Here is a 24,787-nt window from a genome sequence, read left to right on the forward strand (position 1 = left end):
AATGCTTGAACATCTTGAAGAATGATCTCGCTTTAATGGCCATGTACTCTTATAATCTCCACCGGCACAGCCAGAAGAGGACTGGCCTCCTAGGTTCCTGCCTTCCTAGGGGAGTTTTTTCTAGCCACTGTTCATCGCTTGCTCTTAGGGCTGGGTTTCTGTATAGGCACTTTGTGGCATCTGCTGATTGGAATTTTATTGATTTGTTTACAGAAAATTATGGTGTGACAGGAGGTTGGGGAAGGGGGGCTACCAAAAAAACAAAAACAAAGCCCCAGCACCTGTGATTTCTTAATCTGGCCCTGTGGATTTAAGTAAAATGTTTTGGGGGAAAAAAAGACTACATTTATTTACAGTTTTTAACATTGATTCAATGTCATCAGATATTTTGGGGTTGAAATGACTTGGAAAATTATTTGGAAACAACATTAAATCAACCAGTTTTTTCCCAGTGGGTTGTGTGCATGACTTATTCTATGAAGTAAATTATCCCATGTCAGTTTTTGATACCCAAATGTTGGGTTGGGGACCAAATGGTGGACCATCATGACTGCATGGCCACGCACGCCTCCAACTCAATCATCAAGTTTGCAGACGATACAACAGTAGAAGGCTTGATTACCAACAATGACGAGACAGCCTACAGGGAGGTGGTGAGGGCTCTGGGAGTGTGGTGCCAGGATAATAACCTCTCACTCAATGTCAACAAAACATAGGAGATGATCGTGGACTTCAGGAAACAGCAGAGGGAGCACCCCCCTATCCACATCGATAGGACAGCAGTGGAGAAGGTAGAACGCTTCAAGTTCCTCGGCGTACACATCACTGACGAACTAAAATGGTTCACCCACACAGACAGTGTGGTGAAAGCACAGCAGCACCGATTGAACCTTAGGATGCTGAAGAAATTTGACTTGGCACCTAAAACCCTAAAACTTTTATAGATGCACAATTGAGAGCATCCTGTCGGGCTGTATCACCGCCTGGTACGGCAACCACCTCCCGTAACCGGTGCGGTCTGCCCAACACATCAAAGGGGGTAAACTACCTGCCCTTCAGGACACCTATAGCACCTGATATCACAGGAAGGCCAAAAAGATCAAAGACATCAACCACACCAGCCACTGCATGTTCACCCCGCTATCATCCCAAAGGCGAGGTCAGTACAGGTGCTTCAAAGCTGGGACCGAAAGACTGAAAAATTGCTTCTATCTCAAGGCCATCAGACTGTTAAATAGCCACCACTTGCACATTAGAGGCTGCTGCCTATATAAATAGACTTGAAATAACTGGCCACTTTAACAATGGAACACTAGTCACTTTAATAATGTTTACATATTTTGCATTTCCCATCTCATATGTATATACTGTATTCTATTCCACTGTATCTTAGTCTATGCCGCTCTGACATTGCTCATCCATATATTTATATATTCTTAATTCCATTCCTTTACTTAGATTTTTGTGTATTGTGTATATTGTTGTGAAATTGTTAGATATTACCTGTTAGATATTACTGTACTGTTGGAGCTAGAAACACAAGCATTTCGCTACACCCACAATAACATCTGCTAAACACATGTATGTGACCAGTAAAATTTGATTTGATCATGGCTGATTAATTTTGGGCTGTGGTATGAGATTTGGTCCTCTCTAGAAATAGATCATTCTCTCTTAATTTCTGGGGTCACAGAAAAATCCCCACCATTTTTGGTGGCTGGGTCACTCATAACACAAACATTTCTGAGAACCACCTAGCCTCTCTCAACAGTAGCTGTGTCTTACAACAAATAGGAATCATAGGAAGAGCGTCTGACCCTGTAAACAGTATTCGGACAAGGAGACAGCAATTCATGCTTTGGATTTGTTTACCTGGCTACTGTCAAAACCAAATGCAAACTTCTCCCCAAATTAGCATGTTTTAGTGTATATTCCCCAAATTAGCTACCCTTCTCATTATATCCACTCACTCAGTAGATTCTGACTTCCGCTCTCCTGGTCCATGTCATCCTCCTCCAGGACCCCAGGCGGCGGGGAGTAGCCCCCGTGACCCCCCGCCCCCCTCCGCTTCGGGCCACACAGGTACCCCTCCACGGCGGACGACAGGGACCCTCTCCCAGAGGACGAAGAGCAGTGGCTGCCGGAAGACGACGAACAGCTACCCGAGCCAATGGAGTTAGGCCGCAGCACAGGACACCCGCCCTGCGAGCTAGATGTCCCCGAGGAGGCCAAAGCCTTGGATTCTGGGAGGGCCAGATGAAATCAAATTGTATAAGACGGGACATGAATGAGACAAAAATTTAAATTCCAAAGGTGGATCAACCAGGACCTCGGAAAAACATATTTATGATGGTGTTAATTTATTACTAAGAAGAACCATTCCAATTGTAGTCTAATTTAAATATTCTATTACGGGTGCGTACCTCTTCCCATCAGAGCACAATTGACTGCCCTGTCGTTGATGGCCTCATCGCTAGGCTGGATGTCCATGAAGGGCTTGTTCCCGATACCCATGAACACCCTCTCCTGCATACGAATCTCTAGAATATAGCAAACATAATACCGTTTAAACATTGACCTATTTTGAGAGATGAGCTGACAGATACATTTTTCTTGGAGCAAGGCACAACATATTACCATGGACAGAAAGAAGTGGAAGGATACAATTGTAGCCTTACGTATGTGACAAGGGAATGAAAAGGATTTAGTTAGTAAGTAATTGACTTATAAGGGTAGGAACACAACAACAAAACTCAAACATTGACCCAAGAAATACTATGGCTGTGTACTAGTCTCATTCCAAGATATGTATTTGAACAGTGCATCAGGTAGAGTGCTTTAATTTACTACTTTGTTGCAAGAGCTTCCCGTCATGACCCTTTCTGCTTCTACTTAAAATCCAGGTTAATAGTAATGGCAAGGCGAGCTATATGCCAGAAGCCTGACATTTTTTATTTGCCTTGCCTCTATTCCTTCATAACCACCTGACCAAATGATCACAGTTGAAAGTGTTGGATTGGTGTACATCACATTGCACTCACCCATCAATTCCATTCACATCAGGGGGAATGCAGGAAAGAGAATGACATACTACATGACTGCTAGAAACCAATAAAACCTACAGGTGTTGGATCTTAATTTGATCACTCTATTGTTGGTTAAAATGTTCCTGCACCACATGATTGAGCTTCAAGATGTACATATATTCACTGAAAACATGCATTAACACAGTTATATTAACCGTATTGCATTTTTCATGTAAGCTAATTTTGGCCAGCTAATAGCCTAACCAACAATCAAGCAACATTATGGACTAAACGTTCAAATCTTGTTGCTGCAGGATCATTTTGCAGTACAGGTCAAATTAAGATTCAACATCTTTACTACCACTACAACATCCTTACTATCACTTCTGGCACATAAATGTATGACAGTTCTGAAAATGTTACTACAGGTGTAGGATCTTATTGTGACCAGTATTGTAGCAGCAAAATCATCTGCAGAAACAGGATTTTATAATTTAGTCCATAATGTTGCTTGATCGGTGGTAAGGCTATTAGCTGTCCAAAATTAGGCTACATGAAAAGGGGAATACTGTTCATATAACCGTGTGTTGTTGCATTTTTTTTCAGTGCATTTATGTGAATCATGAACCTACATTTCCTTCGGGAAGGGAAAATTCTCAGCAACAAAAGACTGATCCAATTAAGATTCTACATCTGTAGCTTTCAAATCCTTGCTTCCACCGTCCTTCTTTCCTCAATTCCCAATTGACGTTTAGTAATGTTTTCCGACACAGACCAGATCACCTGAGGACTCTTTCTGGTGATTCTGAGAGACCTGATTGGCTGGGTGACCTCTGACCTCTATTGTGTACAGCCTGCTCCCAGAGGATGCGCTCAAGGTCTTTGGTCCAGGCATCCTTCACCTCACTGTTCCCTGCCTGCAGCGTGTACGTGTCCTGGGACTTCCTCCTTCGGAACCAGATCTCAAAGCACAGCCCGCTGTCCCCCGAGTTATGGGTCATCCCAATGTCAGAGGTCTGTCAAAATAGACAACATGGCATTTACCTAAATACAACTTGTAAGGCTTATGAAGTCTTCAAAAACGTTAAAGACTATAAAGGCCTACACTTTATGGATATTACTGTGTACAACTTCGTCTTTAATTTCTAAGCAAAAATTAGTCACCCTAGACCACGTGTCAAACTCATTCCACTGAGGGCCGAGAGTCTGTACTTGATTGATGAATTAAGGTCACTAATTAGTAAAGTACTCCCCTCACCTGGTTGTCTAGGTCTTAACTGAAAGGAAAAACCCAAAACTCGCAGACACTAGGCCGTCCATGGAATGAGTTTGAAACCCCTGCCCTAGACAGACGAGGTCATCTGCAGTGCACAGTTTTCCTTCTCCATTTTAAAGTAGGGTATTTTTTAATGTATCATATACAGTTTTTCTAAGCAATAGAGGAAGTGAAACTTTAGGAGTGCAGCTAGGTCAAATGGGAAACTCCAGATAATGCTCTCTCATGTCACACAAGGCCTTTTATAACTTAAACATGTGTTTCAATGAAAGCCAATGGAAGTAGCTATGTTGTTTACTGTCTGCATACCTTAAATGACTGTTTGTAGACATAAGTGTCATTGCCCACATCAGTCCACTTGGTCTTGCTGAAGAGGATGAGGTCCTGGAAGAGGAAGATGTGGCGGAAACATTTCTTCTTCCTGAAAGACACCAGGAACTCGTCCTGACGAATCAGCTGCCCCTGCTCCTTCAGGTTGACCTAGAGGCAAAGAAAGATGACATTGAGGGCGGGCTGTATTCTGTCAGGATATTTCTATGGTAAGATAAACCATTTTTAGTACCTTGATATTTGACATTATACTGTGTTCACCCCGTTTTTTTAGGTTCTGAACAACCTCACAAATGTGGTAAATAGTTATTTGGGTTAGGTGGGTAAATCATTATGCCAAAGTGAGTCACCTGAAAAAAAGTTTGAAGACCCCTGCACTATACCGTATGACCGCAAGGTCAGTTGCCAATGCACAGTAGATCAGAGCCAAGTGGTGCCTTGAAGTTCAGAGATAACAAGAGTTGTGGACTGAGTGCGGTCAACTGCATGGGCAGTATACAGGTCTAAAAGGAGTGAAAGGGTTAAACAAGCTTATTATCTTAAAAAAAAAATGAAAGCAACCAAACCACCTCACAAACTCGTTATCTCTCTCAGAACGATCTTCTTGACCCTAACCAGTCAGGCTTCAAGGCAGGTCACTCAACTGAGACTGCTCTTCTCTGTGTCATAGAGGCTCTCAGCACTGCCAGAGCTGACTGTCCCTCTCCTCTGTTCTCATCCTCCAAGCTCAATCCACTGCCTTCGACATTGTGAACCATCAGATCCTCCTCTCCACCCTCTCAGGGCTGGGCGTCTCAGGCTCTGCACACACTCTGATATCATCTGTCATGACTCTCCTTGCTGAGGATCCAAGGCCCCAGATCAGATTAGCAAATGGCTGACGATGACCAGGGTTCCAGGTGCTTTCGGAGTGCCTCTGTGACACAGAGAAGAGCAGTCTCAGTTGAGTGACCTGCCTTGAAGCCTGACTGGTTAGGGTCAAGAAGATCGTTCTGAGAGAGATAACGAGTTTGTGAGGTGGTTTGGTTGCTTTAATTTTATTATATATATATATATATATATATATATATACTGCTAAAAAAAACACTTAAACAACACAATGTAACTCCAAGTCAATCACACTTCTGTGAAATTGATCTGTCCACTTAGGAAGCAACACTGATTGACAATAAATTTCACATGCTGTTGTGCAAATGGAATAGACAACAGGTGGAAATTATAGGCAATTAGCAAGACACCCCCAATAAAGGAGTGGTTCTGCAGGTGGTGACCACAGACCACTTCTCAGTTCCTATGCTTCCTGGCTGATGTTTTGGTCACTTTTGAATGCTGGCGGTGCTTTCACTCTAGTGGTAGCATGAGACGGAGTCTACAACCCACACAAGTGGCTCAGGTAGTGCAGCTCATCCAGGATGGCACATCAATGCGAGCTGTGGCAAGAAGGTTTGCTGTGTCTGTCAGCGTAGTGTCCAGAGCATGGAGGTGCTACCAGGAGACAGGCCAGTACATCAGGAGACGTGGAGAAGGCCGTAGGAGGGCAACAACCCAGCAGCAGGACCGCTACCTCCACCTTTGTGCAAGGAGGAGCACTGCCAGAGCCCTGCAAAATGACCTCCAGCAGGCCACAAATGTGCATGTGTCTGCTCAAACGGTCACAAACAGACTCCATGAGGGTGGAATGAGGGCCCGACGTCCACAGGTGGGGGTTGTGCTTACAGCCCAACACCGTGTAGGACGTTTGGCATTTGCCAGAGAACACCAAGATTGGCAAATTCGGCACTGGCACCCTGTGCTCTTCACAGATGAAAGCAGGTTCACACTGAGCACATGTGACAGACGTGACAGAGTCTGGAGACGCCGTGGAGAACGTTCTGCTGCCTGCAACATCCTCCAGCATGACCGGTTTGGCGGTGGGTCAGTCATGGTGTGGGGTGGCATTTCTTTGGGGGCCGCACAGCCCTCCATGTGCTCGCCAGAGGTAGCCTGACTGCCATTAGGTACCGAGATGAGATCCTCAGAACCCTTGTGAGACCATATGCTGGTGCGGTTGGCCCTGGGTTCCTCCTAATGCAAGGCAATGTTAGACCTCATGTGGCTGGAGTGTGTCAGCAGTTCCTGCAAGAGGAAGGCATTGATGCTATGGACTGGCCTGCCCGTTCCCCAGACCTGAATCCAATTGAGCACATCTGGGACATCATGTCTCGCTCCATCCACCAACGCCACGTTGCACCACAGACTGTCCAGGAGTTGGCGGATGCTTTAGTCCAGGTCTGGGAGGAGATCCCTCAGGAGACCATCCGCCACCTCATCAGGAGCATGCCCAGGTGTTGTATGGAGGTCATACAGGCACGTGGAGGCCACACACACACTACTGAGCCTCATTTTGACTTGTTTTAAAGGACATTACATCAAAGTTGGATCAGCCTGTAGTGTGGTTTTCCACTTTAATTTTGAGTGTGACTCCAAATCCAGACCTCCATGGGTTGATAAATTGGATTTCCATTGATTATTTGTGTGTGATTTTGTTGTCAGCACATTCAACTATGTAAAGAAAAGTATTTAATAAGATTATTTCATTCATTCAGATCTAGGATGTCACAGTATCTAACGAAGGTGGCGCCCCTCCTCGGTCGGGCGGCGCTCGGCGGTCGTCGTCGCCGGCCTATTAGCTGCCACCGATCGTTGTTTCTGTGTCTTTTGGTTTTGTCTGTATCTCGCACCTGTTTTGTGTTTGTCATTAGTGGGGGGTTATTTAGTGTGTATTTTCAGTTGGGGTTCTCGTGCGGGATTGTTTATTGTCCACTCAGGACAGTTGTGATTAGAAAACTGTTATTGTCTATTATATTGCCGGGCTGCGCCCCGTGCGCTTTTTTTCTTTTCAGTGCGCTTATTTTGGGAAGGTGTTTTTCCCCTGGCGGACTTCGCCACACGCCCTACGGCTATTGTGTGTTGCTATTATTATTAAAACACAGTTGCTCCGGCCCTCTGTCTCCTGCTCCTGATTCCACATCTCCACTGGTCCTAGACAGCCGTGACATAGGATGTGTTATTTTAGTGTTCCCTTTATTTTTTTGAGCAGTATATATATATATATATATATATCTCTTTTTGAGTTTAACTGTTGGTTAAGGTCTTGTAAGTAAGCATTTCACGATAAGGTCTGCACTTGTATTTGGCGCATGTGACAAATAAAGTTTGATTTGATCTGCTAAATGACTAAAATGTCAAATGTAAATGTGGTTCACAGATAGTTATGTGTGTCATGTTGGTAAATCATATTTCCAATGTGGGTCTTCTGAAAGAAAGTTTGAAAACCACTGACATGGACAACCGGTAGCCCATGAACAAACATCCATAGAAATGTTGCTTCGATAGTCTGTCTTATCACAAACACTTTAAATCTGAATAAATAACACTCAACATACCTCTGCTTTCCATTCCACTCCCTCTCATTCCATCCTTTGAATACAAGCTGTACTCTGTTACATTTCAATATTATACCCATGCTGAGATAATATTGGATAAAAATGTTGCTTTTGTATGTCTTGTCATAAAACCAGGATGGGTGCTAGAACATTGGTAGTGGATGAAGTGAGTTCCCTGGGCCACAATGAAAACGGCTTTGAGCACTTTTTTTTTTTTTTAAACTAACAATATAGGACTACCAACTACTCCTGTCCACTCCTCTGTACCCCAATCCATCTTAATTTCCTATCTATTCTACAGTTTACGTTCTTACATATTGGAACTGATATGAGACAGACAACTAGCATTCCACACACACACACACACAACTGTTCCAAGGATAAAGTCGCCTCGGGAGTAGTATGTCCTATCCAACACTACAACAATGAATAACCAACAATCCAGTCTAGTCCTGTCCTGCCCAGTCCTCTCCTCTACTCTCAGAGGACCTCATCCCCCACCCAACATGCCTACTACGGTACACCCAGAAAGAAGAGGATGTGTAGGAACGTAATGTTTAGATAGGGACATACACAACCGGTCAAAAGTTTTAGAACACCTACTCATTCAAGGGTTCTTCTTTATTTTTACTATTTTGTAATAGTGAAGACATCACAACTTTGAAATAACACATATGGAATCATGTAGTAAACAAAAAAAAGTGTTAAACAAGATTCTTCAAAGTCGCCATCTTTTGCCTTGATGACAGCTTTGCACACTCTTGGCATTCTCTCAACCAGCTTCATGAGGTAGTCACCTGGAATGAATTACAATTAACAGGTGTGCCTTGTTAAAAGTTAGTTTGTGGAATTTCTTTCCTTAATGTGTTTGAGCCAATCAGTTGTGTTGTGACAAGATGGGGGGTATACAGAATATAGCCCCATTTGGTGAAAGACCAAGTCTATATTATTGCAAGAACAGCTCAAATAAGAAACGACAGTCCATCATTACTTTAAGACATGAAGGTCAGACAATATGGAATATTTCAAGAACTATAAAAGTTTCTTCAAGTGCAGTCCCAAAAACCATCAAGCGCTATGATGAAACTGGCTCTCATGAGGACCGCCACAGGAAAGGAAGACCCAGTTACCTCTGCTGAGGATAAGTTCATTAGAGTTACCACCCTCAGAAATTCCAGCCCAAATAAATGCTTCAGAGTTCAAGTAACAGACACATCTTAACATCAACTGTTCAGAGACTGCGTGAATCACGCCTTCATGGTCAAAATGTTGCAAATAAACCACTACTAAAGGACACCAATAAGAAGAAGAGACTTGCTTGGGCCAAGAAACATGAGCAATGGACATTAGACCGGTGGAAATTTGTCCTTTGGTCTGGAGTCCAAATTTGAGATTTTTGGTTCCAACCTCCATGTCTTTGTGAGACGCGGTGTGGGTGAACGGATAATCTCTGCATGTGTATTTTCCACCGTAAAGCATGGAGGAGGAGGTGTTACAGTGTGGGGGTGCTTTGCTGGTGACAAGGTCAGTGATTTATTTAGAATTAAAAGGCACACTTAACCAGCGTGGCTACCACAGCATTCTGCAGAGCTACACCATCCCATCTGGTTTGCGCTTACTGGGATTATCATTTGTTTTTCAACAGGACAATGACCCAAAACACCTCCAGGCTGTGTGAGGGCTATTTTACGAAGGAGAGTGATGGAGTTCTGCATCAGATGACCTGGCCTCCACAATCCCCCGACCTCAACCAAATTGAGATGGTTTGGGATGAGTCGGACCGCAGAGTGAAGGAAAAGAGGCCAACAAGTGCTCAGCATATATGGGAACTCCTTCAATAATGTTGGAAAAGCATTCCAGGTGAAGCAGGTTGAGAGAATGCCAAGAGTGTGCAAAGCTGTCATCAAGGCAAAGGGTGGCTATTTGAAGAATCTCAAATATTGTCACGTTGTATAATGATATGAGAAAGGAGCAGGAATACGAAATAGTTTTTTATTCTTCTACTCAAAATAGAGTACATCATGAACATGACGGGGACGAAGCTCAAACCAAACCTGTATTGTATATATATTATATATATATATATAATACAATACAGGGCTGTAACCCAAACAAAGAGCGAGGTGTAAACCTCTAATAAATACACAGGACGAAACCCGTAATAACAAGTGCACAATAACAAGCAAGCCTATACAACAGAGCACAGGTACTCACAAGACCAATGGACATGGAACAATAATCAACAAGAACAATGGGGAACAGAGGGCACATGCTTATCAGGGGGAATGGGAACCAGGTGTGCGTAATGAGACAAGACAGTCCGGGGTTGGTGGTAATGATCGAGTTCAGTGATGCCTGGAAGGCCGGTGACTTAGAACTGAACGGAATGAGCAGCAGTACCGGGGGAATCCGTGACAAATATAAAGTATATTTTGATATGTTTTACACTTTTTTGGTTACTACATAATTCCATATGTGTTATTTCAGAGCTTTGATGTCTTCACTATTATTCTACAGTGTAGAAAAAAGTAAAAATAAATAAAAACCCTGGAATGAGTAGGTGTACTAAAATTTGGACCGGTAGTATATATGGAATAAAGATGGAGTTTCTGCCTCTGCTTGCTCTTTAGGGTCTAGCCCAGGTTACTGTAAAAGCACATGTGACAACTGCCGATAACCCCCACTAAAAAAGGGATTCATGAATACATTTGATTGATTGGCTTCACCCCCTAACACTCACATCACAGTCCTGTATGTCGTCCATGGCCAGCAGGTTGTTGCCATGGCGCAATTGGAACTGGATGACTTCAAGGGCACGCTGAACTTCGGCCTCCTCGCGGCCCCGGTGGGGCCCGCAATCCCTCGCCATGTCTTGCAGCAGCAGGCTGTACTTGCTGATCCGCTGCACCGGCTTCAGCAGGTACGATGACAGATCCATCTTGTCGCCCAGCTGTGTCTGTTTTTGCTAGTGTTGGGGAGATATACAGTGCATTCGTAAAGTATTCAGACCCCTTGACTTTTTCCACATTTTGTTACGTTACAACCTCATTCGAAAATTGATTAAATAGTTTTTTCCCCCTCATCAATCTACACCCAATACCCATACTGACAAAGATAAAACAGGTTTTAAGATAAAAACTGAAATATCACATATAAATAAAAGTATTCAAACTCTTTACCCAGTACTTTGTTGAAGCACCTTTGGCAGCAATTACAGCCTTGCATCTTCTTGGGTATGATGGTACAAGCTTGGCACACCTGTATTTGAGGAATTTCTCACATTGTTCTCTGCAGATCTTCTCAAGCTCTGTTAGGTCGGATGGGGAATGTCGCTGCACAGTTATTTTTAGGTCTCTCCAGAGATGTTTGATAGGGTTCAAGTCTGGGTTCTGGCTGGGCCACCGAAGGCACTCTTGCGTTGTCTTGGCTGTGTGCTTAGGGTTGTTGTCCTGTTGGAAGGTGAACCTTCGCCCCAGTCTAAGGTCCTGAGCGCTCTGGAGCAGGTTTTCATCGAGGATCTCTCTGTACTTCGCTCCGTTCATCTTTCCCCTCGACTTGTCTCCCAGTCCCTGCCGCTGGAAAACATCCCCACAGCATGATGCTGCCACCACCATGTTTCACCGTAGGGATGGTGCCAGGTTTCCTCCAGACATGACAGAGGGTCAAGGAAATGGTTTTTACTAGAGATAGCTTGAGCTGACAACGACTTGGTGATAAAAACATAAGCTGGCAATCCATAGACAAGATGTTGGTGTGTGTGACCAGAGATAGAGATAGTCTGGAGGAGTTTAGAACAATCTCTCATTGTCTCATCTTCTTCAAATCTGGGAAACTAAGCTGGGTTGGGGGTAAAACAACATCCCGTGTAGATAACCAGGAGATGGACCAAGGTGGCTTATGGGAGGGGTTGAACCAGCCCTGACTAAGCATTTTTAGGTCCAATATAATATCTTCGTTCATTTTCAGTTAGGCTATTCGGCCTGTCTCATTATTGCAATAATTAATCAATATTGAATAAAGATGATTGTTTGAAGAAATGACAAAGTCTCTCTCACTTGATTAGAATATTCCACCACAGCTGTCATGTGCCTTTTACTGTGGAGTGGCTTCCGTCTGGACACTACCATAAAGGCCTGATTGGTGGAGTGCTGCAGAGATGGTTATCCTTCTGGAAGGTTCTCTCATCTCCACAGAGGAACTCTGGAGCTCTGTCAGATTGACCATAGGGTTCTTGGTCACCTCCCTGGCCAAGGTCCTTCTCCCCCAATTGCTCAGTTTGGTCAGGCACCCAGCTCTAGGAAGAGTCTTGGTGGTTCCAAACTTCTTCCATTTAAGAATGATGGAGGTCACTGTGTTCTTGGGGACCTTCAATGCTTCAGAAATGTTTTGATACCCTTCCCTAGATTTATGCCTCGACACAATCCTGTTTCGGAGCTCTACGGACAATTCCTTTGACCTCATGGCTTGGTTTTTCCTCTGACATGCAATGTCAACTGTGGGACCTTATATAGACAGGTGTGGGCCTTTCCAAATCATGTCCAATCAATTGAATTTACCACAGGTGGGCTCCAATCAAGTTGTAGAAACATGTCAAGTATGATCAATTTGAAACAGGATGCACCTGAGCTAAATTTCGAGTCTCATAGAAAAGGGTCTGAATACTTATGTAAACAAGGTATTTCTGTTTTTGTTTGTAATACATTTTTTTTTTTAAATCTAAAAACCTGTTTTTGCTTTGTCATTATGGGGTATTGTGTGTAGATTGATGAGGACATTTATTTAATATATTTTAGTAAAGGCTGTAACGTAACAAAATGTGGAAAAAGTCAAGCGGTCTGAATACTTTCCGAATGCACTTTATAGGTTACAATAGATTTATGGTAGATACAATACATCAGTACCCTACTTTAGTATTGATTTGTTAGGCCTTTGCTCATGCAAGTTATTCCTTCAACAGCGTCTTAGTAGGAATGTCATACAATAGGAAAATATTATGAAAATGCATGAGTATTGGGAAGTGCATGTTAAAATATACTATTAAGGCCTCATAATTCCTTGCAAAACCGGTTGTTCCAGTGTCACTTCCACAACAAATTAATTTATCTAATATCAGTGTACTGTGAGGGATGTTTGAAGTCCTCACCTTGAAGAAGTCATGGCCGTGGTTGATGAGTAAGCTGTCTGACTTGGGTTTGTTCTTGCTGTAGAGGGCGTACAGACCAAAGCTCTCACTCTGGATAGAGGAAAAACAATGAAATGAAAGACAACAGAAAATATCCCCGTTTTTCGTATTGTTGGGAAAACAGGAAATGGGATAAAAATCTTAGGAAATTCCCAGGAACTCTGTCTAATCACCAGTGTGCACATCTGGAATATTTTAGACAGTGGTAGACACTACCTGCTTGTTGATTCAACAAGATTTTAGTTGAACTGACTTGTGGCATGCGGTCCACATCACTTGTTGGTGATTGCAGATCACAGATAAGATACAATAAAAAGACTAAAGCGTCTCTCACCCCAATAAGTTGCTGTTGATTGTTTGTGTAAGAGCAGTTGGATTACAAGATACTGTTATACCAGTGTTACTTTCCTTTTAACTTCTCTGTGAAGTGATGGGGACACTACCCTGGAAAGGGTGCCGTCCTTCACTTAAACGCATCATCATCACAGTTTTTGATCTTGAAAACTATAGAACAATTGTTGTAATAACAGTGGACTTATGAACAAAATAATGAAAGATTGTTTTGTGTGAAATATCCCTTTAAGGTTAGGGTTAGTTATCAAGCGGTTAAGGCACATAACTATGGGAACCCACATGTCGTAGGAAGCTGCGTCCCACCCTGAAGGGCTCTCGGAGGCAGCCCTCCAGCTCTTTCAGGAAGTGGTGTCGATGGAAGTCATGGAGTTTCTCCAGGTTGCCGAAAATGCTCCCCCTCTGGCCCCTTAGGTCCTGAGGCACGTCAGGCCTCTCCAGCTCGGGGAAGTAGTGCTCTCGGACATAACCTAGAGATCGTACATACTCCCTCTCAGTCAACAAGAGCTCCTCCATGATCCTCTGCAACTTCCTGTCCACGCAAGAAACATGGAATAGGGATTTTATTAAAGATTTATACAAAGCATTCCCAACATTAAGAAACATACATGCCAAATATAGACCATATATTGCATTCCATACAGGTTATAGAAAAGAAAAGAAGCTGTCCGTTCAGTCCTGCCTACCTACAGGTTATGGAAAATGTGCTCTTTTAGTATTTCACCAGTAGGTTTTCTCAAGGTGAACACTTCCACTTGTGAGCCAAAGATAATAAAACAAAAACACTATATTAAATACTACAGTAATGTCTGCAAAAACACTACAGTAATACTACATTTTACCTCAATCAGCAAAAACACTACATTTATTACAGTATATACTACAGTTTTATTTTACTACAGTATGCACATATACAGTGCATTTGGAATGTATTCAGACCCCTTTTTCCACGTTGTTACATTACAGCCATATTCTAAAATTGATTAAATTAAATATTTTCCTCATCCATCTACACACAATTCCCCATAATGACGAAGTTACAACAGGTTTTTAGACATTTTTGCTAATTTATAAAAAATAAAAAACAGAAATACCTTATTTATGTAACTATTCAGACCCTTTGCTATGAGACTCGAAATTCAGCTCATGTGCATCCTCTTTCCATTGATCATCCTTGAGATGTTTCTACAACTTGATTGGAGTTCACCTGTGATAAATTCAATTGATTGGACATGGTTTGGAAAGGCCCACACCGGTCTATATAAGGTCCCACAGTTAACAGTGCATGTCAGAGCAAATAACAAGCCATGAGGTCGAAGGAATGGTCTGTAAAGCTCCAAGACAGGATTGTGTTGAGACACACATCTAGGGAAGGGTACCAAAACATTTCTGCAGCATTGAAGGTCCCCAAGAACACAGTGGCCTCCATCATTCTTAAATGGAAGAAGTTTGGATCCACCAAGACTCTTTCTAGAATTGCCCACCTGGCCAAACTGAGCAATTGAGGGAGAAGGGTGTTGGTCAGGGAGGTGACCAAGAACCCGATGGTCACTCTGACAGAGCTCCAGAGTTCCTCTGTGGAGATGGGAGAACCTTCCAGAAGGACAACAATTTCTGCAGCACTCTACCAATCAGGCCTTTATGGTAGATTGGCCAAACTGAACCACTCCTCAGATAAAAGCACATGACAGTCCGTTTGGCATAAGCCAAAAAAACTAGATTGAACTCTTTGGCCTGAATGCAAAGCGTCACATCTGGAGTAAACCTGGCACCATCCCTACGGTGAAGCATGGTGGTGGCAGCATCATGCTGTGGGGGTGTATTTCAACATCAGGGACTAGGAGACTAGTCAGGATCGAGGGGAAAGATGACTGGAGCAAAGTACAGAGAGATCCTTGATGAAAACCTGCTCCAGAGCAATCAGAACCTCAGACTGGGGTGAAGGTTCACCTTCCAACAGGACAACAACCCTAAGCACACAGCCAAGGCAATGCAGGAGTGGCTTCGGGACAAGTCTCTGAATGTCCTTGAGTGGCCCAGCCAAAACATCTCTGGAGAGACCTGAAAATAGCTGTGCAGCGATGCTCCCCATCCAACCTGACTTGAGAGGATCTGCAGAGAAGAATGGGAGAAACTCCTCAAATACAGGTGCCAAGCGTGTAGCGTCATACCAAAGACGACTAGAGGCTTTAATCGCTGCAAAAAGTTGCTTCAACAAAGTACTGAGTAAATGGTCTGAATACTTATGTAAATGTAATTTACATTTTTTATTTTTAATACATTTGCAAACATTTCTAAAAACCTGTTTTTGCTTTGTCATTATGGGGTATTGTGTGTAAATTGATGAGGGGAAAAAAATATTTAATACATTTTAGAATAAGTCTGTAATCTAACAAAATGTGGAAAATGTCAAGGGGTCTGAATACTTTCCGAATGCACTGTATATTATAGTTTACTGTAAATACTACAGTATAATACAGTACATACTACAGTGTTCACTGTAGTGTCTGGAGACTTTAGCCTGCAAAAACACTACAGTGAATACTATATTGTTTATACTATAGAATACAATAGTATTTTTTCATGTAGGTATATCCTAATAAAGTGTGACTGGTATACTTAGTGTAGTTATTGTCAACGTTTCAGGCAAATAATCTTCATCTGAAATCTAACAAAGACCCAAAGAAAAACCATCTCTATGCTGCCCTTCTACTAACACTGCATGCTGTAAATGTAATTTGTCATTCATTTGTTTATTTAAATTGCCAGTAAGCATGATATCAAGACTTGTTTCCCAGAACCATTTCAATAACAATGCTATTTTGTTTGTCTGAATTGCAGAATGTTAATAACTCTCTGACTGTTGGCATGTTGGTTTTGTTGGAATTTCTGGGGAAACATGTGCATGTCATTTTGGGATTGCTTTTCTCATAGCTGTTGAGAAGGGGGAGGTGCATCACTCACAGAACATTGTTGCCATTATCTTCAGCTTGTGTGTCGGCCAATGATGAGACCTTCTGGGTCCTGTCACCAGTGGGGTCACAGGGGTCAAGGAACGACACTGAAGACACCTCTATGGGGTCACCATCTTCTCTGTCATCGTCCCTTTCCCCATTTGTCCTACAGCAGGAGTTGCAGGAGCAGAAACTTCCATTATGGGAGATATCATAAGTGTTTTGGGGGGACTGCAGGGCCACTACTAAGGGCTGACTATGGGAGTGTCTTGCCGACAAGGGGGAGGAGCCATACTTTGAGGACAGGGGAGAGCTGATACAGGAACCCTCACTCAGGGATCCCCCCAAAGTGCCATGTTTCCATGGAAACGCCTCACACCCAGCAACCAGATCCCCCGTTTTGAGGTCCGTCTCGCTGTGGTGCCTTCCTGGTCCACCTTCTCCATCTTGGGGCACCGCTGGTGTCAGTTTCCCCTCTACGCCTGGGGATTTGGCCAACTGGGATGCTTCTTTGGCTCCTTTGCTCTCTTTCAAGTCCTCTTTGAAAGGGAGGTTAAAACGCGTGACGTTAGCGCTGTACCTAGCACGGCTGTCTCTGCTCTCCATCTGTTCCACGGAGGCCCTCCCTGAGTTATTGGCCATATCGGCCACCCCTGGAGGGGAGTTTGAGGCTTGCGTTAGGGAGCAAGGGGCCACAACCACCTCCTCCTCCTCGTCTTCCTCCTCTTTCTCCCTCTCCTTCCATGTCTCCAACACCCTGTCCTTCACTTGAGCTCCGCCAGCTGTGAGCTGCTGCTGGTATTTGTTGGCTGCGTTTCCCTGCTGCTGCAGTCTCTCCCCCAGCCGCTGGCTGACTTCCTGGCACTGGATCCAGGCTGCATTCCACAAATTCATCCCCCTAGAGCCCCTCACGCTGCAGGCTTTGGCTTTGATCTTCTGGAAGTGTTGGGACGAGTAGCAGTCACCCAATCTCTCCTCGTAGGTCTTAAGCATGCTTAGACAGGCTTTGGCAGGATAGCGCCCTGTCTCTAGCTGCTCAAGATATTGCCTGCATTCCTTGGCAAGGGCAGCAGCCTAGAGAAAACAGTACAGAGATCAGTGTTATTTCAGAAGTGTTAGAGAAGTTAGAAGTGTTTTTATTTGTGTATATCTTGGATGGGGAGTCAGGGTTCTGAAAAGATTGATGGGAATATTGATGACTGTTGTGGCTAGGGGTTAAAGAGGTGGCCTGTCCGTATATTGTAAAAATGTATCAATCCTTCCTTCAGTTCCTCAATTCATACGTGATATGAGATACAACAAACAGCATGGTGGTAAAAGTATGGTTGGAGAAATGAAGCAGAGTTAAGGTCAATTTCATATCAATTCGAATTAGTTGACATTCCTCCATAAAAGTCAGATACATTTCTTGCAATTGGGAGGAATTTAAATGGAATTAAGAAGCTAAGGACTTAAGAAAGGAAGAGAAGGAATGGACTATTTTTCAGAGTATTTTGACAGGACCAGGGTCTTCCTCAACTAACCTCTTCACAGAAGCGGTAGACATACACCATGTTGTCAAGCTCGGTACGCCGTTGCTCAGCTCGCAACATAAAGTCGGCCATATTAGATTTGAAGGTGTTCATCACAGTCCTAAAAACCTCAGTCTCGGGGTTGGAGTTGGTGGAACCCAGAATCTTCTCCACCTCCATCACCAGAGTCAAGGTCTTCTGTTTCTTCTCCTATGATGAATAACAAAAGATGTCAACATTTCCACCATCATATTTTAGAGTAGGGTTATTTTCTGCACATGCACCCTTATTTCAACGCTAAACCCACCACTGGTGTGCATGGCCAAAGAACTCTAAGTTCATGTCATCCTACAAATGTAAAAGCCTGGAGTTTGCTAAACGGCATTGGTACTAGGATTGTAATCGGTGCTATGGTCAAATTACATGAAAATAGAGCTCTAAGGCTATGCACATCAGTGATGGGTTTGGTGTCGAAATAAGGATGCATAAACAGGAAAGAACCTCACACCAGATTTTTTATGTAATTGGGCTCTTTTGCTTCCGTTGATCCTTGGGCCTTGTTAAGGTCAACGACATCATGAACTTTACCCAGTACCACGACATTTTAGCCAAAAACCTGGTTGCCTCTGTCTGGAGGCTGAAACTTGGCTGTAAGTGGAACTTCCAGCAACCCCAAGCACACATAAAAATCACCAAAGAAATTGTTAATTTAACACAAAATCAACATTTTGCATGTCTCCGGACTTGAAACCCATTGAAAACCTGTGGTTTGAATTGAAAAGTGCAGATCAAAGATATCAAGGATCTGGAAGGCTTTTGTATGGAAGAAGGGTCTAATATCCCTAATGTGTTCTCCAATATTCTAAAACCATTTACGAAAAGGCTCAGTGCCATTGTCCTCGCAATGTGAGGTATTGAAAGGTATTGAAAACAGGGGTGCCAATCATTTTTACCCCCATTTTTTGGAGAAAAAGAATATTACTTGTTGAACAAAATCTCTTTATCTGAGCAATTGTATTATAAAATAATATAAATTTCCCCATTTTTCTTAGCATACAATATAGCTCAGTATTTGTATTATTTATTTTATAGTCTAACCCCCAACCCAACTGTACCTTGGCCTGAGTGAGGGCGGTGTCAAAGTGCTGAAGGGCTTGGTTCACACTCTCCAGTGTGTCCTCAGTGGAGTTGGAGGAGTTCAGCCATTGCTCTCCTTCTGTATCAAACCATGCCTTGGCCTACAAGGTACAAATTCAGATATGGAATTATACATCATAAGGCATACAAACAGACCCGGGGGAAAAGAGTATTCGTTTTCTTTCAATAATGTTAGGTGTGCTTGATTTAGTAAGAGCAAGCAGGCACAGTTCCTTAGTAATAAGGAAGAAGGTATGTACTACACAATATACAGTACTTCTAGCTGAATGTTCTGTAAGGTTAGAACCTCCTGACCTACTGTGTTAAGATTTGACTCCGCCTCCCTGAGTTTGAGCAGGAAGTCCAGATGCTGTAGTGATTCATTGGACTTCATCACCAGGGTGTGAACATTCTCCTCCACCTGGTTATATAGGACCGTCGCTGACTCCAAGGCATCCCTGTAATGAGAGGTGGACGTTGTCAAACATTCACTCCAGTCCTTACCTCTCCAACTTGATAGATTATGTGTGGTCAGTGGTGTTCTGGCAGAAAAAGGCTGCCTTGATATTACCTAGATCCCTCAAACTCAACTCTGGACCTCGGAGCCAGTTCCACTGCATTTATTTATTGTTCCCTTCTAATCAGGGACTGATTTAGACCTGTGACACCAGGTGTGTGCAATTCATTATCAGGTACAACAGAAAACCAGCTGGCTCCGGACTGCGTAGGGTAAGAATTGAGTACCCCTGACACAGATGTTTGCTACCATAGAGGGCTCACTTGCCAAGAAGCCTGTTTTAGAATGGGCAATGCAACGGAGGGCAAGTAGTCGACTGGGTAGGTGGGACATAGAAGCGATCAATGGCAAAGATAGGTGTGCTCTCTTTCCATCTCTAAGGGTGCTACACACAGTTAATCGCAACCATTTACGAATTAGATAAAAAGCAGTACCTGTAGTCGTCAGACTTGGTAAATCGAAACTCCTCCCTCCTCATTCTGGTCAGAATGGCCCCACCTTCTCTCTGTAAAGGGACCAATCGTGCATCCTGCAGCACCTCTTTCATTGAGGTCTTCTGATCTTGAATAGATAGCTGAACATCCTGAACCAAAAACAACCCAATGTAAAAAATAAATAAAATCAGCTCCGAAAAAATTATGCTATAGACTTTTAATTTATAATTTTAATGAGCTACCTGGGCGGTGTCCGTTTTTGGATTAGCATCAATCTTCTTGATTGCTCTATGTAGTAAATGGGCTGCCCCTTGCAAGTCCGACACAAAGGAAACCAGTTTCTGAAACACAGGCAAATGATTTTAGGATCCAGACTCTTCCCAAAACAAGGCCGATACAATAGATTTGGTGGATTGATGCTTCAGAATAGTAAAGACAACAGCCACACGATTGCAAACAATTTCACTTCCAAACCGATTTCTTGCCCACTAAAGCCATTTATAAATATTATACTGCACCTGGTGAAACTGCAGCCAATCAGTGTGGCTGTAGGGAAAGTTCCCACCTAGGTCAGAGGTCAGCTGTTGTCCCTCCACCGTCTTGTGCAGGGCTTTCAGAGAGGTCACCACTTCCATCTGATTGACAGGAGGCATTTTTATTATTTTACCTTTATTTAACTAGGCAAGTCAGTTAAGAACAAATTCTTATTTTGAATGACAGCCTAGGAACAGTGCCTTGTTCAGAGGCAAAATGACAGAATTTTCCCTTGTCAGCTTGGGGATTCAATCTTGCAACCTTTCGGTTACTAGTCCGAATGTCTAACCACTAGGCTTCCTGCCACCCCACAATGAGGGGAGGGGTCAGTCATATTTCAGATAGAGGGCCTGACAATGTGGACGTGTCTCAATAGTCACAGATAGCATACTTGAAGACTCATCCCTCCAATTGCTTTCAGATTAGTTGAAGGAGAAGATGGAGAGGAGACATTGACTATTAGACTATTGAGACACAGCCATTGTGTCTTGTAAAACAGGATTATGTGTGTGTGTATATGTGCTTGTGAATGTGCTTGCCATGTGCCAGTACCAGTCAAAAGTTTGGACACACCTACTCATTCAAGGGTTTTTCTTTATTTTTACAATTTTCTATATTGTAGAATAATAGTGAAGACATCAAAACTTTGAAATATGGAATCATGTAGTAACCAAAAAAGTGTTGAACAAATCAAAATATATTTTATATTTGAGATTCTTCAAAGTAGCCACCCTTTGCCTTGATGACAGCTTTGCACTCTCCTGGCATTCTCTCAGCCAGCTTCACCTGGAATGCTTTTCCACCAGTCTTGAATGAGTTCCCACACATGCTGAGCACTTGTTGGCTGCTTTCCTTCACTCTGTGGTCCAACTCATCCCAAACCATCTTAATTGGGTTGAGGTCAGGGGATTGTGGAGGCCAGGTCATCTGATGCAGCACTCCATCACTCTCCTTCTTGGTCAAATAGCCCTTACACAGCCTGGAGATGTGTTGCGTCATTGTTCTGTTGAAAAACAAATGATAGTCCTACTAACTGCAAACCAGATGAGATGGTGAAATGCTGCAGAATGCTGTGGTAGCCATGCTGGTTAAGTGTGCCTTGAATTCTAAATAAATCACTGACAGTGTCACCAGCAAAGCAGCCCCACGGCATCACATTTCCTCCTCCGTGCTTCACGGTGGGAACCACACATGCAGAGATCATCCATTCATCTACTCTGCGTCTCACAAAGACACAGTGGTTGGAACCAAAAATCTCAGATTTGGACTCCTCAAATCAAAGGATAGATTTCCATCGGTCTAATGTCCATTGCTCATGTTTCTTGGCCCAAGTAAGTCTCTTCTTATTTGTGTCCTTCAGTAGTGTTTTCTTTGCAGCAATTTGACCATGAAGGCCTGATTCACACAATATCCTCTGAACAGTTGATGTTGAGATGTGTCTGTTACTTGAACTCTGAAGCATTTATTTGGGCTGCAATTTCTGGGGCTGGTAACTCTAATGAACTTATCCTCTGCAGCAGAGGTAACTTTGGGTCTTCCTTTCCCGTGGTGGTCCTAATGAGAGCCAGTAACATCACAGTGCTTGATGGTTTTTGCAAATGCACTTGAAGAAACTTTCAAAGTTCTTGATATGTTCTGTATTGACTGACCTTCATGTCTTAAAGTAACGATGGATTGTCATTTCTCTTTGCTTATTTGAGCTGTTCTTGCAATAATATAGACTTGGCCTTTCACCAAATAGGGCTATATTCTGTATATCAACCCTACCTTGTCACAACACAACTGATTGGCTGAAACTCATTAAGAAGGAAATAAATTCCACAAATTAAATTTAACAAGGCACACCTGTTAATTGAAATGCATTCCAGGTGACTACCTCATGAACCTGGTTGACAGAATGCCAAGAGTGTGCAAAGCTGTCATCAAGGCAAAGGGTGGCTACTTTGAAGAATCTCAAATATAAAATATATTTGGATTTGTTTAACACTTTTGTGGTTACTACATGAGTCCATATGTGATATTTCAAAGTTGTGATGTCTTCACTATTATTCTACAATATAGAAAATAGTCAAAATAAAGAAAAACCTTGGAATGAGTAGGTGTGTCCAAACTTTTAACTGGTACTGTAGGTGCTTTCTGACCTGTAGCCCAGGGTGTCTTTCAGAGCGAGGGCTTGTGTCTTTATCCACCAGTATCAGCACACTATGGACTGCATTCAGGGCTTGTTCCTTTGGGGCCGACCAATAAGGAAACATGTCAGGACAAGGCATCATGCAAGGTCATAATAATGTGTTCTTCACTCTAGGGATTCACATGTGTATGTGTCCCCAAGATGTGTTTAAATGGTCTGTAAATATCTATGATAGAAAGTGATAGATCATTGTCAATGACATAATTGACTACTACTGTGCAGTGGACAGAAATCCCTATGAATTCATAAAGGATACATTTGGTGAAGTCAGTCATGTGCAGCAACCAATATCTCCTTGTGGACTTCCCAGGCCACAGCAATCCCCAAACTATCATGAACTGCAGCAACAATGCTTTACTTTACTCAGAGCAATAGCTTGTGTTGTATGGCTCTGTTGTATGACCTGTTGTCATCTATGCCATGTTGTCTATGTTGATAGTCTTTTTTACCTCAGTTCTTGTGAATGCAAGAGAAATCTTGCAAGAGCCAATAACGCAAACTAAACTGATCTGAACTGATGAACTGCTTGACCTGCCCCCATATTGCATTTCAACGGTGAGTAACTAGATATACCACAATCAGCTCTCTATCTCCAAATCTAAATGTGTGGATTATAGTTTAAGAGTTGACTTATTGCGATGTGATGACTCATATTTTCCTAACCTGAACCATCATTAGGGCTTTGTAGAAGAGGGAGGGAGGGTGCATCTTTCTGGCATTGATCACCACTGTCATTCCCAGGTCCCGGACCTCTTTTCTAGAAAAGAAAAAACAGGGAAGCGTGTTGGGGCACATTTAAAAGTTGTTCACACTGTCCTGGAATTCTCACTATCAGATCGATAGTGTTATTTGAGCAGTTTTAATGGTTTCACCTCTCCTCTCCCACTGACTGTGTCTGTCCGTCTCATGCACGCACATGCACACCAAGTCCCCCCCCACACACACACACACGCCTCACCGTAATTGCTCTATCTTAGGTTACCAGTTGGGTCTGGCTGTTCTTTACAAACCTGCATACCAGACAGTTGGCAGTCAGCCTAAGGCCTGTGGGCAATAGTGTTGTCATTGTGGTTTGTCAGGACGGGATGCCTCTTAAAAGGTTAAATGAGGAACATTCCGGGGACGACATTAAAGGGCCAATCTGTTTAAACAAGACGGCCGTCGCCTTGAATTTCAATGTGTGTCCATTAAAGCTGTGTAAAGAGATTAGATTGTAAAATGTGTATTATGAGGACGTTTGGCTTATAAACAGCTCTGGCTGCGAGACCAGTGTCAGCTGGGGGTAACTGAGAACACAGTGGATGACATGTCTTTATTTGTTAATCCGTTTTAGAAGTGGGAGACTGTGGCCCTGTTCAAATACTTTACAACTCCTTCCTTCCTTCCTTCCTTCCTTCCTTCCTTCCTTCCTTCCTTCCTTCCTTCCTTCCTTCCTTCCTTCCTTCCTTCCTTCCTTCCTTCCTTCCTTCCTTCCTTCCTTCCTTCCTTCCTTCCTTCCTTCCTTCCTTCTTCCATTGGAGTAATCACTGATATGACTGAACAATTTCACAACAAACCATGTCAGTTTCGCTGATAAGTTCAAGCAAGGGTGGAAGGAAGGATGCATTATCAAAGTATTCGAAAAGGGCATAGTAGGGTTGCGTGAGACATAAGATTGGTGATATTTCACTGCCCTCCTGTGGTGAAAAGGTATAGCCACAAATCCATGTCAAATGTTTTGACAGCATGCATTAAAAAGTGATGAGAGGATTACCTAAATGACTTCCAAACAATGTAGAATATTTACTTCCATTTCATAGTGTGTTCATAATATGTATTACAAGGACACACAAAAAAATGCATCAATCACAATTATAGTAAGGTAAGAGTGGACAGAACAGGGCCCGGTTTCCCGATAGCGATGGAATTTAGGCTTATGA

At 43.0% G+C, this 24,787-nt stretch overlaps 1 protein-coding gene across 1 annotated transcript in view; it reads right to left on the reverse strand.

Moving 5' to 3' along the window:
• The window catches only part of LOC106565223 (uncharacterized), a 61,385-nt gene that overhangs the window by 3,863 nt on the left and 32,735 nt on the right, over positions 1-24,787 (reverse strand). Inside the window, exons 6-21 of the mRNA XM_014132102.2 lie at positions 23,532-23,625; positions 22,819-22,905; positions 20,662-20,778; positions 20,386-20,484; positions 20,144-20,292; positions 19,512-19,650; positions 19,171-19,293; positions 18,068-18,265; positions 16,555-17,618; positions 13,873-14,122; positions 13,201-13,290; positions 10,798-11,022; positions 4,612-4,782; positions 3,865-4,042; positions 2,424-2,540; positions 1,971-2,243 (exon numbers count right to left, since the gene is read on the reverse strand). Coding sequence (XP_013987577.2) covers positions 1,971-2,243; positions 2,424-2,540; positions 3,865-4,042; positions 4,612-4,782; positions 10,798-11,022; positions 13,201-13,290; positions 13,873-14,122; positions 16,555-17,618; positions 18,068-18,265; positions 19,171-19,293; positions 19,512-19,650; positions 20,144-20,292; positions 20,386-20,484; positions 20,662-20,778; positions 22,819-22,905; positions 23,532-23,625 — 3,374 coding nt within the window. The remainder of the gene's footprint in view (positions 1-1,970; positions 2,244-2,423; positions 2,541-3,864; positions 4,043-4,611; positions 4,783-10,797; positions 11,023-13,200; positions 13,291-13,872; positions 14,123-16,554; positions 17,619-18,067; positions 18,266-19,170; positions 19,294-19,511; positions 19,651-20,143; positions 20,293-20,385; positions 20,485-20,661; positions 20,779-22,818; positions 22,906-23,531; positions 23,626-24,787) is intronic.

Source organism: Salmo salar, chromosome ssa12 (assembly GCF_905237065.1).
Source record: "Salmo salar chromosome ssa12, Ssal_v3.1, whole genome shotgun sequence".
Classification (NCBI taxonomy): domain Eukaryota; kingdom Metazoa; phylum Chordata; class Actinopteri; order Salmoniformes; family Salmonidae; genus Salmo; species Salmo salar.